General features: G+C 40.4%; 1 protein-coding gene across 2 annotated transcripts in view; it reads left to right on the top strand.

Annotated features, from left to right (window-relative positions):
- PTPRG (protein tyrosine phosphatase receptor type G) overlaps nt 1-15,503 on the top strand; it is a gene marked incomplete at both ends in the record, with an annotated part of 658,283 nt that overhangs the window by 619,277 nt on the left and 23,503 nt on the right. For both annotated transcript variants that reach the window (XM_084246972.1, XM_084246971.1), the window contains one exon: nt 9,896-9,987. In XM_084246972.1, coding sequence (XP_084103098.1) covers nt 9,896-9,987 — 92 coding nt within the window. The remainder of the gene's footprint in view (nt 1-9,895; nt 9,988-15,503) is intronic.

Below are 15,503 nucleotides of genomic sequence, written 5' to 3'. Positions count from 1 at the left end.
CGAAGCTCAGAAGTATAGTCATTCTCTGGGCACTATGAAGAGATGCTTCCACTGTTTGCAGATTCCTAGGTACAGTATGGTTGGGGACCTCACTAGCTTTTTATGCGTCTGTATATGTGACATCATTAGATATTGCTTGCACTGGCTGTATTTTCTCCATACTCTGACTAAAGCTCATTTCTGTGACACAGAAATGAGAGAGTAGCAGATAAGTCTCTAAGTTCCTCTTAGATGCTGTTGTGGCTGCTGGATAATTCCCATAAAGGTGGGATAGGGCCTGTGTTACTGTGTGTTCTTCTCTACTGACCCTCACCCTTTACTCTGGGTGGTGGTCATAACGCTCCTGCCTTTGAGAGGAGAGCGAGCAGACGGAGTCATCAGTCTTCCATCTGCACAGAATAAGTAGGTTTGTCCAGTCTTTCAGACGTATGCAATAGCATGTGTATAATCATTTGTCTCTTGGATTACCTAGAATATGTGGTGATCTCTAGAAAATGCTTGGGAGCCTTTTTTTCTCCTCTCAACTGATTCATCTGACAAACACAGCTGTTGGGTAGCTGTGCATTTGAAAGCCATTTTAAAATGTTAAAATGGTGAGGTACTTCTTGGGCCTGTCTTTCAGTTTTTATTTTCTTTTCCCACTGGATTAGCGATCAGAAAACCTAAGTCTTGCCCTGCCTCCACCACTGAACCTTTATTCAGTGCCATGACCTCTCTGAGCCTTGGTTTCCAGAATTTCTAATAAACAGAATGCCTGCCCTCCTTGCCACTCAAGACAACGGCAGAGATTGCATGAGGTGATAGGATCACAGGACCTTGGGAACCATAAAGGAAGCCAGAAGTGTCAGCTGTTCAAACTCTGCTTCCCAAATCATGCCATTGTTCACCCAGCACCCCCGGACAGTGAGCCCTGGTTCTCACGGTACAGTATCTCTCCCACCCGACCACATCCACAGGTGCTCCGTACCTATTTGTGCTCTTTGACTTGAGTTTTGGGTCTTTGACTTCACCAGAACCTTAGAAAAAGCCACCGGTCACATTTGCCTTGCCACACCTCCAAATAGAGGTCTTAGGCCAGAAATGCTTTAGAAGGCTTTTTGCTTCACTTCCCATCTACCTATTTAATTACTAAGTGAAATACTCACAAATACACAAGCACTTCTTTAAATGATTTTTTCTCTCTTTTAAATAGGAGTTTTTCTTAATTCTTGCTTACTGGTAGCATAAGTACATGGAAAGAAAATCTTTGCAAATTCTCCACTGATGGAGAAAATCCATGGTATGTGGTTGTATCTCGCTTGGCATAGCAGGATGTGCCCTTGATAAGTTGCAACACCTTTGTAAAAAGGAATTACTTCCCTTTTTTACTGTTACTGGGAAATGCTGCTGTAAGGCAGTGTGGTGTGCAAGGACTTCCACTACGAAACTGCTCTTACTCTGTTTACTGGGGTTTGCATAGTTAGCATGGCCTCGGAGGGGTGGGGGGTTGGGCACAGCAAGAGAAGTAGTCTTAGATTGCCCTTAACCAGGAAGTAACCCTACGTGACCTTGTGTCAAAGAACTTCCAACTTGATCACAATCACTGCTTCTTAAAACCCCACAGTCCTATTCAACAGTTGCATTTTGTAAATTATGAAATAATTTATGAAATGCTTTAACAGTCCATTCTATTTATTCATATGGTTTCTTCCACTGTTTATAATACAACTATAACTGCATGAGAAAATCCATTTAAAAAATTATACCTTTTAGGGCCTCCCTGCTGGTTGGTGCAAGGGGTTGTCTCAGCACACAGCAACATGAGTTTGATCCCGGGCCAGGGAGCTGACCCACAGGGTGCAGCAGACCTCTCGTGTCTCACCTGCTGCTCCCCTCAGTAGTATATTTCAGTAGATCCACCTGGTCTGTTCCCCACTCTGTTTCTCATTAATCCTCTCGCTGTCCCCACTTTCTGGCCTACACCCCAGTTCTTGTATGCATAAATAAATCTTTTTTAAAAATCACACATTTTAATAAATGTGTGAGTTATTTTCACTCCATTAAAGCTTTCAATACAACTTTTCTTTCCTAGAGGACTCTTGGGATCATTTGAAATGTTTTAACTTGGAAATTAACTAATTGTTTTTATTTCTAAAAATAATAGCATGTTTGTAGAGCTCATACTTGGCTCATAAAGTTCATACAAATTTTGCCCACTGGATCCAGTTATAGCTTATCTTTATTCAAAATCTAATAAGATTACTGGGCTCCAGATTTATCAATTTTTAATCACTTGAACTTTTCATTGTCTAGGATTCATATTTTTTTTTAAATTTCCTAACAAGCACCAGTAAAGCAAACCATCATACCAGTTAAAAATGTGTACAGAAGCATGAGATTGGAAATTCAGGTACGAAACTTGTAAAATGGTGGTCCAGAGTCATCATTGTAAGATATTGCTAGAACTTGTTTCCTAGGTAAGATTTTTTAGAAAACATCCTCTGACATTGATCGAGCACTTGCCAGATATGGGCCGTATGCTCATTTTCACTGCAATCCTGTGGGCACAAGTGCAGTTGATGTCCCCATTTCACAGTTGAAGAAACTGAGAGTAGGAGACACTATTAATTTCCACAAACTTACACCCATAAGGGAGCTGGCGTTGGAATTTGTGTGAGATCAAAACACAAGACACTGAAAGATAACTGCCACTTTTTGTCACGCTGCTCTGATATCTTGAGACTTCAGACTCCTCATTCAGATATTTCTTCATTAAATCGAGCCATTTTCATTGAATACCCTTTAGCTTTTTCTGAGTAGTTGTTCTTTGCCATTATTTTACTACTTGCCACTCTCCTAGATTCTTTCATCCTTCCAGAGCTTCATAATTCTGCTGTTGAAGTTTCCTCCATATCATATCCTCTTATCTTCACTTATTTTTATTCTTTTCCTAAGAACTACTCTCAACTTACAAATACCTCCACTCCCTCTGCAAATATAGGTCTGTGTGATTTCAGTGACTTAGGGAGCAATGCACAAACATGTTGAATAAATTCAGTCACTAAATCAGCAACTTTTAGATGATTCTACTGTCGTTAAAATTCATAAATCACAGCCTTGATTTTTCAATCCCAAAGCACAAATAAAATCAGTAAGTTATGCTGACTTCTAAAAAGTATTATAAAAGAGGCAAAAGATTAAGGGAAGCTTTGCTAACCTTTTGATACATCTTGGTGCCAGTGATATATAGGAATTTCTGAGGAGATTCTAGTAGCTAATTTTACTAATTCTAGCAAATTAATTTAGATTCTTTAGCATCTTCAGTGTGCTCTTCTGGTTTAACAAGGCAGTGATGGTCTTGTAAGAGATGTTTTTTCTTGGTCTCACTTACACTTACATAAATTGTGAAAATGCTAGAGGCTGTGGATTTGGTGGCTAAGATTATTTAGCCACATCAGAAAGAACTCATAATGCAAGCGTAATTATCTACCATGAAGGAAGTACATTTGAGGTTAGGTTCCAAACACTATTAGAAGTGACATCAGTCCTTTTATCAGGAAAATTTTGAAATATAGTGCTTGATTTTTCAAGTATGAAATATGCATAAAGTGGGCTCCCCCCCCCCAAAGGAGTTAAACTTTGACTTCTGTAAGAGAATGTAAGGAGCTTTGACTCTAAATTTTTTCACTAACAGTTTTTCAAAACCAAATAACCCAGGGTTACTAGTCTCCCACTGTTACTCTGTGAAGATAAAGAAAGCATAATTGAACACAAACTGTCAGTCCCCTCGTGTGCATTTCGTCTTCCAAAGCATTAACATGGTCTCAAATTTCTGTCCTTTACAATCCATATTATCTTAACATCTACCAGTCTTTCTAAAAATCTAGTGTTTTCAACCTGAGGATATTTATTTTGCCAACCACCTTGAATAATACATTTGCTATAGTTATCACTGAAGAATTACAGGTACATATGTCGCCTACAAATTAGATGCACTATTAGTATTACTCTTTTGGATTTTCATTGTATATAGCTTTAAAAATCAGAACTTAGTTGATGAAAGGAACCTGCTTGTAGAGCATATCAAAAGGGCTTTGCCAAATGTGCATGTTGTCAAATACAAATGTCCTTATAAATGCCTTTCCCTGGAAATTAGAAAATCTAACTTTCTAATAAGTGCATCACAGAAGAAAATGTTGCTGCAAGCCAGTAGCTTAGAAATCCAGAAATGATTCATGCCTTTCCAGCAGTTAAACTACATCTTAATAATTTGAAGGTCACCAGCTTCAGCAGGGTGCTAGCATATAAAGGGGAATTAAACATGCCATTTAAAACCCTTGGGATTAAACCAACCTTGTTGGCATATTTTATTTATACGGAGATTATCTCCAAAGGAGATTCATTGGTCTTTTGGACTATAATGAAGCCCTTTCTTTGTTGACTTCATTGTGTCATAAATGAAAAGAGATTTCATTTTATGACAGGAAATAAAATGTTCCAATCTCCACAGCACTCCTTGAATCCTAAGAGTCTGATTTAGACAGAAATTTATTTGTGGTGTCCTAACTAAAATCTTGATAATGTTCATTTCGTTTGTATTTGCTTTATCTTCCCAAGTTGACACAGAGGTATTCCCAAGCACAGAGAGAGAGACCTGAACTTGGCCTCTGGGAGGCTGAGAGTGCAGACGAGAGGGGAGTGAGTTCTTGAAATCCAGGTCTGTCCACTATAGGGGTGGTTAACAGACCTGGATAACAGTTCTGACTAGGGGGCAAAAGAGAGGTCTGAGCAGAAGTGACTTAAGCCAAGTACTTTGCTGGCACCTTAGAGGTTCTCCCTACCCATAGACAGCATTGGTTGGAATTTGGAATCAAATTGAGGGAAGTGCCATAGGTTAAATGAGCTTTAAAGAGCCTGGTCTCAGAATCAGTAACTTTAAAGGCCCTCTGAAATCTTAATAGCAATTATACATGTACCCACACCCCGCCAGAGTATGCAAGCAGGGATATTTTCTTAAAAGACCCTAACTAAGCCAATCACTCTCAGCAGCTAAGCATCCTGGCAGGAAGGTAAATAAATACCAAAACACTTTTCTTCACTGGCATCTCTATGGTGACCGGTAGACCAGGTACATTTTCCAGGTACCTGAAATTTCCCTTAGAGCCAGAGCACATTTTTTCAGCCCTTCTTTGTTGGACAGTTTCTTCAAAATGCATTATGTGGTTGTCTGCCCTCTGTAATTCTGCGTCATCATTTTCAGCTCTCTGGAAAGGCCTAAGGTGGACTCCAGCTTTGGAGTCATTCTGGTCCTCCACTTGACAATGTCATTGAACCCCTTAGCCAACCCCCTTGGTCTGTCTCAACCACAGTTTCCTCATCTACAAAATGTAGGTAATTATGGCCCTGAGATGTGGGGTCATGCATGTAAAACGACCATTACATAATATTAAATCCCAGTTACTAAGCATTTACTAAATGCCAAGCACACCTGTAACTGCTTTTGATATCTTGTTTACTTTTCCTAACACTATGAGTTAGACGGTTATTCTTCCCATTTGCCAGCAAGGGAAGGGATCGGAGGTAAAGTCACACTACCAGGCAGCCTGGCTCTGGCTTTGCCATCCGCACCACTGCCGCTGGTTGCCCCCTACCCAGGAAGCCTTATGTCAGTGGTGGCCTATAAGAATGGTGGCTAAACAGTTGTGCCAAGTCAAGGCTGAATGAAGACCCTTCTACCTCTGAGCTGGGTCCCGGGCTGGGGCTTCACCAGCGCCTCCCCATGATAGATGTTCGAATTAGATATTCCCTTTCTAAGTGCAGTCAAGAAAGCCAAGGGTTTTTTGGGGTTTTTTTTCCCTTTTATCTGTCATTCTTTAAAATTAAAACATATTTAGTAAATGAAAGTAGCTTAGGAGCACAGACCAAAGTTTGGGTGATTTCCCCCTAGTGTCTCAGAGGATACAGCAGAGACATAGTGGCAGATTTGGGAAACAGCCTTTCTTTACATTCAAATATATTAATTTCTAACTGTTGCATTTGAGATCAAGATTATTGACTTTTTTTTTCCCTCTGAATCTTTCAGCTTTGGTATTTCTGGTACTTTCTTCTCCGTAAATAGTCACCTTGTTTGAATGCTGTTTTATTAATTTCAAGTTTCATCAGAAATGATGCATAAAGGCATTTTGTCATGGATTGACCAAAATAAAAGTGCTCTTACATATCATTTAACTCCAACTACCAAGGGTTAAAATCTTAGAACAGAGTGTAAATATTATTTAATAACAATAAATCTACTTCTCGGGTGCTGATTCTCAACTGACTATATCAAACACTTTCTGTATCAAACCACTTCTAGTGGTTCCACTTCTGCCTCATTTAAACCTTGGCATTTGAAAATTTTATAAATGAAGACATTGCTCAGAATTAAAAAGCAGTATTTTACAGATTAGCCCAAATACTGTTAATTTCCTTGAAATCGTGCCGCTTTGAGAATGAAGACAGTATATCACAATGCATGGGGATACAGGCTTTGGGCTCAGCACACCAGCATCCAAATCTCAACTCTGCCACTTAGTAATTGTGTCACTTTGCACAACCTGTTTCAAATTCCTTATGTGTAAGGTGAGGATAACCCGGTTCTTGTAAAGATAAATGAAGGAAGAGCATTTCACACAGTCCTTGATAACCAGTCAGGGCTTAGTAAGTGGTGGCTCTCTTCTCCTACCATCTCTGTCATTATACACGCTTTCTCATTGTACCAGAGTCTTCCATCTACCCTGCAGTTAGTGGAGACACCATTACTTTTGATTCCAGCTCATCTTTATTTATGCTTCTCCACCAGCACCACTCATCAGTTCCATCTATTCTCACCTAAATCCTCAGATCCATTCCTTTTATGGCACTAGAGGTCTTCACCACATAGTGACATGCTGTTCTTCCTCTCATCTTCTCATGTTCATCATTTCTCCAATAAAAATGTCGCTCTTGGGCAGAGATAATGTCCCTAATAGCTGGCTGAGTCCTAGGTGATTAGTAAATGCTTCACCCAGTGGTTTCCCATTCACGGACCCAAATGAGAGCTGTTCTCCAGATCAGGGACTGTTTACCTTGGGTCTGAGGCCAGCTGCTGCTGCCACTCCCCAGGCTTCAGTGCGTCCTTCTGAGCTAAATGTCTCAACTGAGGAGTGTGGAGTTTGAAGAGGATTGAGTATGCGTTAATACATTTAAGAGCATAGAAAGTGCCTGGTCCACAGTTAGTGTCACTGGTACTCTCTGCCTTTTTAAATCAAACTCAGATGTTTAGGTGAAATAACATTGTATACATGGATGTCTTATAACCCAGAGCCTTTCCAGATAAAGACCCAGCAGATCAGATCTTTGATGCTGTCCTAATTGCTTGGCCTTCTGCTACAGTAATTTTATAATTATCTGGCATATGTTGAGAGAAATGTAATAGAAAAACTATATAAGAGAAAACCATTAGGACTTCAAATTAATCACAACCTTAAATTCATCTTAATATTCAGAAAAAGACTTATGACTCAACTTCATTTATCTTGATTAAAAGACAAATAATGTGCTATTTGGGGAGCTGACGGTGGTCAATATGGTGTGTGTGTGTGTGTGTGTGTTTGCATGTGTCTGCTTGCCTGCCTGCCTGCCTGCCTGCCTGGTGGTTTTTTGATGTTACTGCTGCCTGGAGCTGCAGTGAGCTGTGGTTAAACTTCCTTGGGTAAAGAAGCAAATTGGAGACACTAGTGAGTCTTATTCCAGGATCATCATACTGAGCTCTGATGGATTTTCATTGCATCAGGCCATGGACATATGAGGCAGACTTAATTTACAGGCTTGAAAGGCATTATGTTGACCAGTTGGCTGGAAAAAAATAATAGAAAGCACAGGTTTTTAATGACTGAGATGAGCCACAACCTTTAAAGCACTGTGGTGTGCCGAGTAAATAGCTCTAAAGTTAACATTGTCTTTTCTTAGTTTTTAAATAGAGTCCATTTGCTTAATCATGGCACCATAAGTTTATTGTTTATTAGGAATCTGAAATTCTACACTAACATTATGGAGTAAATGTCCACAGCCTATTACACTGTTAACAGTGTCACCCTATCCTTAGAAATATAGTTTTGTCTTTCATTTCTAAAAAAATAGGAGAGAACTGCTGCCTTCTGAATACGGGAGTGTTTGTGACACTTGGCTCTGGCCCTTTAACTAATTTTTTGCCTCTTGTCCAAAAATGAGTTTATCCTTGGTTAATCTTTTAGACTCTCCAGTTTGTACATAGTAACCCTTTTCTCAAGTTAAGCTTACTTCCTCACCACTTGTTCATTATCATAGAATCATACTATGCTTACTTCTAATCACTTGAAGTGATTAGATAATTTTGGAGGGTTTTTTTTTTTTTTTAACCATGCATTCTGCTAAATATTCGGGGGAAACATTTTGGCTCTGCTTACTTTGTTAACGCTGGTTACATCATTATGGGCGCTATAGATTTCTTGGGCGTGCAAAATGATTGCATATTCATGAACATCTTCAATCCTGAAATATTTGTAAATAACTTGGCAATTTTTTTTCATAAGGTGGCCTATTAAAATGATTAGGTCTTTAATTGTTCACACAGAAAGAATTTGTGCTTACAGAACACCACCTATTTGATAAGTAACATTTCCATGCAAAGCAATTTGGATTATGAACATATAAGTCACCTTCCTTAAACAAAGTATGAGATGCTATTTTCCACTTAAGAATGATTCAAGTTTGAAAATGTCAATAGATGCAAAAAGCCACCCTAGAGCTTTGCTCTCTCGAAAGAAAGTAGAGAAGGAATGACATAGTCAATGTTAACTGTCACCAGATGAAGAGAAATCAGATTGTCAGGCCTGGATCTATAACATTCTTGCCAAAGTAGGACCTCATTTACACATACAGATCTTCATACCCTTTGCTAAGAAAAGCATCTGTGGCAGTTTAGATGTTTGTGCGTTTGCCAAAGATCTTTCACTCTGAATAAAGTAAATGTCATGTCTGTTGTTTATCTCAAATTCAGCAGAGTATTTTTAAAAGGAAATATTTGCGGGGGAGGGTCGAGGGAAGAAGAGAAGAAGGAGGGTTGGAGCTCCAGGGAGTGGGGTGTGGCACTTTTACAGCACTCTATCAATTGGGGCTGGGTTAATCAGCTTTTAACATACTTGGGATTTGTGAACTAAAAATGTCCTTTGAAGTGACAACACTACAATAAATTGGAATGTATGGTCTTCATGATGCTATACCTAGTTTGTCAACACCAAAAAATCCAGTTAATTCCGTCTAACTGATTAATTGGCATCGTGTAGACACAGCTGTCTTGAACTAAAATCTTGAACACTTAAACATAGAAGGCATTGTACCCAAAGCCAACTAGTACAATGACATCTACATGTAATTGTGTATAAAGATTGCTTAGACTTCAGAGATTGGAAATAGAACTGTATTGCCCCAAGTTCAAGCTGGACCCCAACTGAATAATTGAATAGCAAAAAAAAAAAAAAAAAACCACCACAACAACAAAAAACAAAAAACCGATCTTAAGTTACCATAAAATGTTTATCTAGCCTTGGTAAGTTCAGACTTTTAGTTAGGAGTGCATGTGGTAATTTAACTATATAAATCGCCTTAATACAAAAAAAAAGGTAATTATATGCCTTTATTAAATAAACCGTATTCAATCTAGTTGAGAGGCATTTAAACTTATGAGATCCTAATGTACAGTAAATCCTGAGACCTCTCTTGAGAACATCTATTTCATATGATACAATTATATCACTCTTTGCAAAAATCATGTATTTGTTTTCTGTAATCCCTTATCAGCGTTATTTGTCTTATGGAAGAATTTTATGTGACTCTGAATGTCATTTTATTCCCACAGATGACATGGAAGCTATTCCTGTCAAACAGTTTGTTAAACACATCGGTGAGCTCTATTCTAATAACCAGCATGGGTTTTCTGAGGATTTTGAGGTATGTATCAAAACTATATTAATTTCTAGAAGCCTCACTCTTATTTACAGGGGTTTTTGAAAAACTGAATTTACTCCAAAGACAGCAATAAGTGAGGATGCGAAGACTGTTTTTCCTTTTTCTTTTCTTTACACTTAGAATTTTAACCAGCATTCTTGTCCCAGTAAAGTTGCATGTGTCCTGCCCATGTACTTCTGTAGCAGACTTAGTGATAGAAAAGAGCAAACCCGAGTTCTCTCTTCCTCTTAATTCTAACTGGGACAACCATCATATTACAAAGGACAGGACTCTGAATTCCACGTCCTCTCTGGGATGTACACAGTGTAGAGGAGGCAGCGAATTTGAAGCCTGGCTAAGCGGATACTGGCTCCGTGCTCATGAGCTTCATTATCCTTGGACCAGTCACTTCATCTCTGATCCTGTTTCCTCGTTTTTTAAGATGGTGTTAATGCCACCTATATCCTAAAGTTGGAAAAAGTAAATGATTAACATCTTTGAAAGTGCTAGGGTAACTGTTAAGCCCATGCAAAGGTTGATAGTGGTGGTTTTCGCAATCATTAATCCTTGGAGAGAAGACATGGGTTAACACAGCCTTCTGATTTTAAGAACTGGTGTGCAGGAAACAAGGTGGAGAGCAGCACGCATCACCCTGCCAGCTCTGGGTTCTGTGCCAGTTCAACAGTGACAGGGTGTCAATGAGGAGCTATTAAACAGACTGCCCTTTTCTTCACTGAGGCGCTTAACTAAGGCACATCTCTGGCAGCAAGAGTTGTGCCGAGGAGGCCAAGTTTTCATGGCAGCTCAGCTGTCTTCTAGCTTTGTGGTGAATCGGTTCCTTTCTCTGTCTCATTTCTACTTTAAAATGGAAACTATGATGCTGCTGCTCACCTGCCCGCCTCTTTGCACACAGTGGGTTACGTGAGCCAATGTAGAGTAATGGAAGGGTGCACTTTGACGTGCTCCAGGAGCCGTGCAGGTGACATTTTCTGCAAGGACCATGAGAAGTAAAATTAGGCCCCTGTCGCTATGCAAATCCAGAGTCGCAAAGGCCATCCTAAAGGCAATTATATCGACGAATCATTTTTAATGAACTCTTTCTTAGCTTTTTGTTTATATTTTGTATTTTGAGCAGGCTCAAAGCAAAAGTGGTAGAAAAAAGGAGCCCTCTGATTTATTTTCCAGTGTCATATGTTTTGTGGAACAGACAAAAACATGTCAAGTATTTAATGTGGCTATTAGATGCTTACCCAAAAAAGGTGCCTATTCAACTACAAAGAACATGGTTTAAAGTCAAACATTTTGTATTCATGAGGACAGCAAATGTGTGTGGTGTTAAAGTGATTTAGTTCAATTGACTGTTGGCTGGATGACTGAGCAAGAATATTGAGGCATTTAACAATGTTGATGGTATTCAGGACAAACATTTATCCTCTGGAGATCAGAATTTGATCAGGATGATCAAATGCAACTCCAGTTTCTCAATTATTTATGATTTGAGACCCCAGTGCTATTCATCACAGCTGGTTTTGACACCATTTAATTATTCAAAATAATCAGCTACACCTCTGTAAACTTAATCTGACTTAAAATGGGCTTTGCAGCATCAAAACCATGCCTCTTAACAAATCCTGGGCATCTGCACCCTTTTTCTACCCTTAAAAAAAAACTATGGCTAGAAGCTTTTGTCGCCTATATTGAACTTTATAGCTTAAGCATTAGTTAGCTGGTGGTTAAGAGAGTGGGAGGGAGGGCGAGGCAGGGAGGAGGGAGGCAGGAGGCATTGTTCTGCACTGTCATTTCCCATCTCTTCTGGTTTGAAAGGTTTAAAATCAGGTAATCGGAATAGGAAGACTATCCTTTCTTCTGCGAATAAGGCAGCAACATACAGGGAGGGGGGCTGAGGACCAGACAGTATAAAAGTGTCCTAACATATTGTCATCTTCTAATTTAGGGAAAATTTGAACTACTTTAAAACAGGAATTATTCCTTTATTGTAGCCCTGGTAAAAGGGAAAACGGATAACTGATTATAGAAGCAACTGTTCAGGCTCTTTTACAAACAAGAGACAGACGACAGCAGGAAGGTCCGAGAGAGAGAGATTTTGTGTAAATTGAAAGACAGCAAAACAAGACCCTGATTATGCTTGTAAGAGAGCAGTTAGCCGCACCCCAGATTTCCAGGTCCTTTTCTGTGGAATAGCAGTGGCTTCTGTTCACATAGCATACCGCACGCATTACTTAGTCCTCAGAGCGAGAACTGTTTTAATGTCCGTTTTATAGATGAGGAAATTTTGCTCATGAGAAAGCTGTGCTATCAGGGGGCTCTGTTTTGAAATGGCAGCAGTGGGCTTAAGATCGGGGTGTCTCAAGCCCACTGTTCACCTTGTAGCCCTCCAGGCTCTCATTAACTGTCTCCTAAACAGAAGTCAGGAGAAGAAACCAAAATTGTCAGTGACTGTCTAGAACTGACTATGCAATAATCCATATGCCAGTAATTGCCTTCACCAAAAAAAGGGGGGGAGGGGGTTGCAGAGAGCAACCAAAATAAGGAGTCCTTGACTAAGAGTGCTAGGACCCTGATCTTTAGAGTCTAGAAACTTCCCAGATAGTTATGAATCTGTCATTAAAAATGTAGTACCAATCTGAATGGAGACCTAAAATTAATCAAACAAATGTGAAGATTATAGAGAAATAGCACTTAACAGTTGATACTTGGCCATTAAGAGGAGATAAAACAACTCATCAAAATTACTGAGTGCCTCCTATTCTCTGGATCTAATATACGGTGCACAGAGAATAGAGACCTTGTCCTTGGGAGTTCAGTCACAAGGAAATGGGGGGCAAGGGGTGGCATGTTGGAGACAAGAATGTACACAAGTAAAGCAGGAAGAGGGCAATGCAGAGTAAGTACCAATACGAACAGCTCTGGAAGAGGAGACAGGAGAAAGGGCTCCTGTGAATTTTGAGTGGTTATTTCAGAGTTCTACTTGCCCCATCTTGGTTTAAAATCTTGGATGGAGATGGAAATGGGAAAAAAAAAAAAACCCACCTATTAAATAGCTGCCGTAGTTTCAGAACTTTGTGGCTTGAAGGAGGAATAGAAAAATAATTTGGTGGCAATGCTGATGTTGGGCTAGAAGTGATGCCAAAAGTAAGGTTTCTGTCTTGATCAGACATATTCTGGAGACTGTTCAAAGCAGGGACATTATACCTCTAGCAGATACTGCAGTCACTGGAAATTACATTTATCCTTGTCTCAATATACTGTTCATGAATATTCCATCCATTACCTGCATAGACTTCAGCCTCCCTCTTGACCAGCCTTCACAGTCATCATCCGAGAGGCTTCTACGGTGCAGTGTTAGCACACTCTTTGAAGAAAAGGGAGGAGCGAGGCTCTGGGGTCAAGGGAATTAATAAGCAGGAGTCTGAAGCAAAGCTGAATGCAGAGATGAGACCAGAGGTCCCATACCCCTTGATGAGATCCTGGGGGAATCGCCTCTGTTCCAATTAACTCAAGCTGAGCTAAACTTGGGCCGGTTGCTCATCCTAAATCAAGAGAACAAAGCTTTGTCCACCTGAGCCCATGTGCTGAGGGACCAGTGGCCACAGTGACATCATGTGAGATGCAGAGATGTAGTGTCGCCACGGCGTGGCGTGGAGTCCCAGGGTAGACTGCCTCCGTGCACGGGGACAGAGAAGACCCCATAGAGCTTCCTCTGTGACAGAATGCCAGCTGCGTCTTCAATAGCTTCAAGAGAAATATTTTAAATCCTCCATATGAAAAAAAATCATAGTGAGATAAGTCGAAGTTTTTATAAAGATTGAGGGGGGAAAGTGACTTAACCCAATCTCACAAAGCACCTAAGAAAAGTTATTTTAAAGATTAGCTACAGGGCAGTAGGCGCTACGATGTAGCGCTCTCCAAAAGTGGGCTGGGTTCCTGGAGGGGTAAGGCCATCATTTTCGATAAAAGGCCTGTGGCTTCAGACCGGGAGGGAAGAGCAGGTAATGGCAGTGAGGCGAAGAGCAGGAAATCATGAGGTCTTTCAAAAGCAATAGACTCGAAACTGTCTGGCCTGGGGAAGGGTGCTAGCGGGAGATAGGATGGGAAAGCCTCACTCAGGAATTTGGAATCTGTCCAAAGTCTCGGAGTAAGAGAATAGCAAAGTCAAAGCTGCAAGGAGAAAAGCAGCATAGCCACAGTTTGTAGCGTGCTCAGAGGAGAGGCAGGGAAATGCGAGACACGGTGGAGGCAGTACCGGGAGGGCTGCTTCTGTGTCCCACACTCAGCCTGGGGCTGCTGTCCTGGGCCGAACTCCTGAGTCTGTGGAACAGTTCCCTGAACACAGTGGGGACCGCCCGAGCTCAGACTGAGAATGTTAGATACGCTCCGTCTAACACTTGGTACCAGGTCCAGAATATTCTCTCTGCGGCTTGCTTTGTGAAGCTGAGGACTCTGAAAGATTGCTGGATGTATTTTTCTTCAGTTATTATTTTCAATTGAGCCACAAATGGTAGAAAACTGGGTCCCCACCTGCCCTTGGACAGCCTCTGGCTTCAGCCACACCAGGCATAAGGTCGTCCAGCCCTGGTCCTCTCCCGAGAATTCTGAGTCAGTCCACTTGTAGTGCTGTTCGGTGTCCGTTTTCAAATTTTGACTTTATTGGAAACCTCTTGCTTTTGGTTAGCTCTTGTCTGTGGGCATGTGCCTGGTGATACTCAGAATATTCATTTTGAGAATTCGAGTTTTGTTATAGACAGTCCAATACAAACAAGCTTAAATATTAAACTGTGTTTCAGCGCCGACTAGAGCACTACTCCACACAGTCCATCAGCCAGTGTCACTTCAAAGGGTTTTAACACCTATTAAAATCACATTAACTTTGAAATGCCAGTTCTGATAGAGAAAAGCCACTCCAGGATCAGATGATATTATCAGCATCTAAATGAGCCAAGCAGCACTGCAAGGAATTACAGATGACATTATTATCCACAAGACAAAGTCAGAGGCCTTAGGCAAACCCCCGGGGTTCTAATAAAATCAGATTTAACATTATTTATGACTATTCTTTGTTTTCTATCATTCACATAATTGGCAAAGTGGAATAGAGGCAACAGATCTGACCAAAGGTTTTAGATAACAAAGCGTTTGATTGGCCATATTGAATGAGTGCTTTAAACAGTGCAGACAGCTGCTCCCAAGCAGACTGGTCAATTGCATTATATTGTAATAGAGGCCCAGCCTCAGTCTATGGCCAGTGCAAACAGAGCCACACAGAAGGGGGACAAATATCAATAAATGGGATGAATCTCAAATGAAAGTATTTTTATGCTAAAACCTCTCAGCACCAGACACCTCAGCATCAGACACCTGAAGGAGGTATATGCCAAAGGTATGGTTTTCCAAACCCCAGAGCCCAAGGATTTCAGCTTAATTCAGGGATTTTTATATAGATCGAACGTAATGTCTTTCAGAATACACTTCCATTTTTAAAGGTTTTCTGTTTGGATACT

The sequence above is a fragment of the Talpa europaea genome, assembly GCF_964194135.1.
Source record: "Talpa europaea genome assembly, chromosome: 11".
NCBI lineage: Eukaryota > Metazoa > Chordata > Mammalia > Eulipotyphla > Talpidae > Talpa > Talpa europaea.
This window is presented reverse-complemented; position numbering and strand designations above follow the sequence as displayed.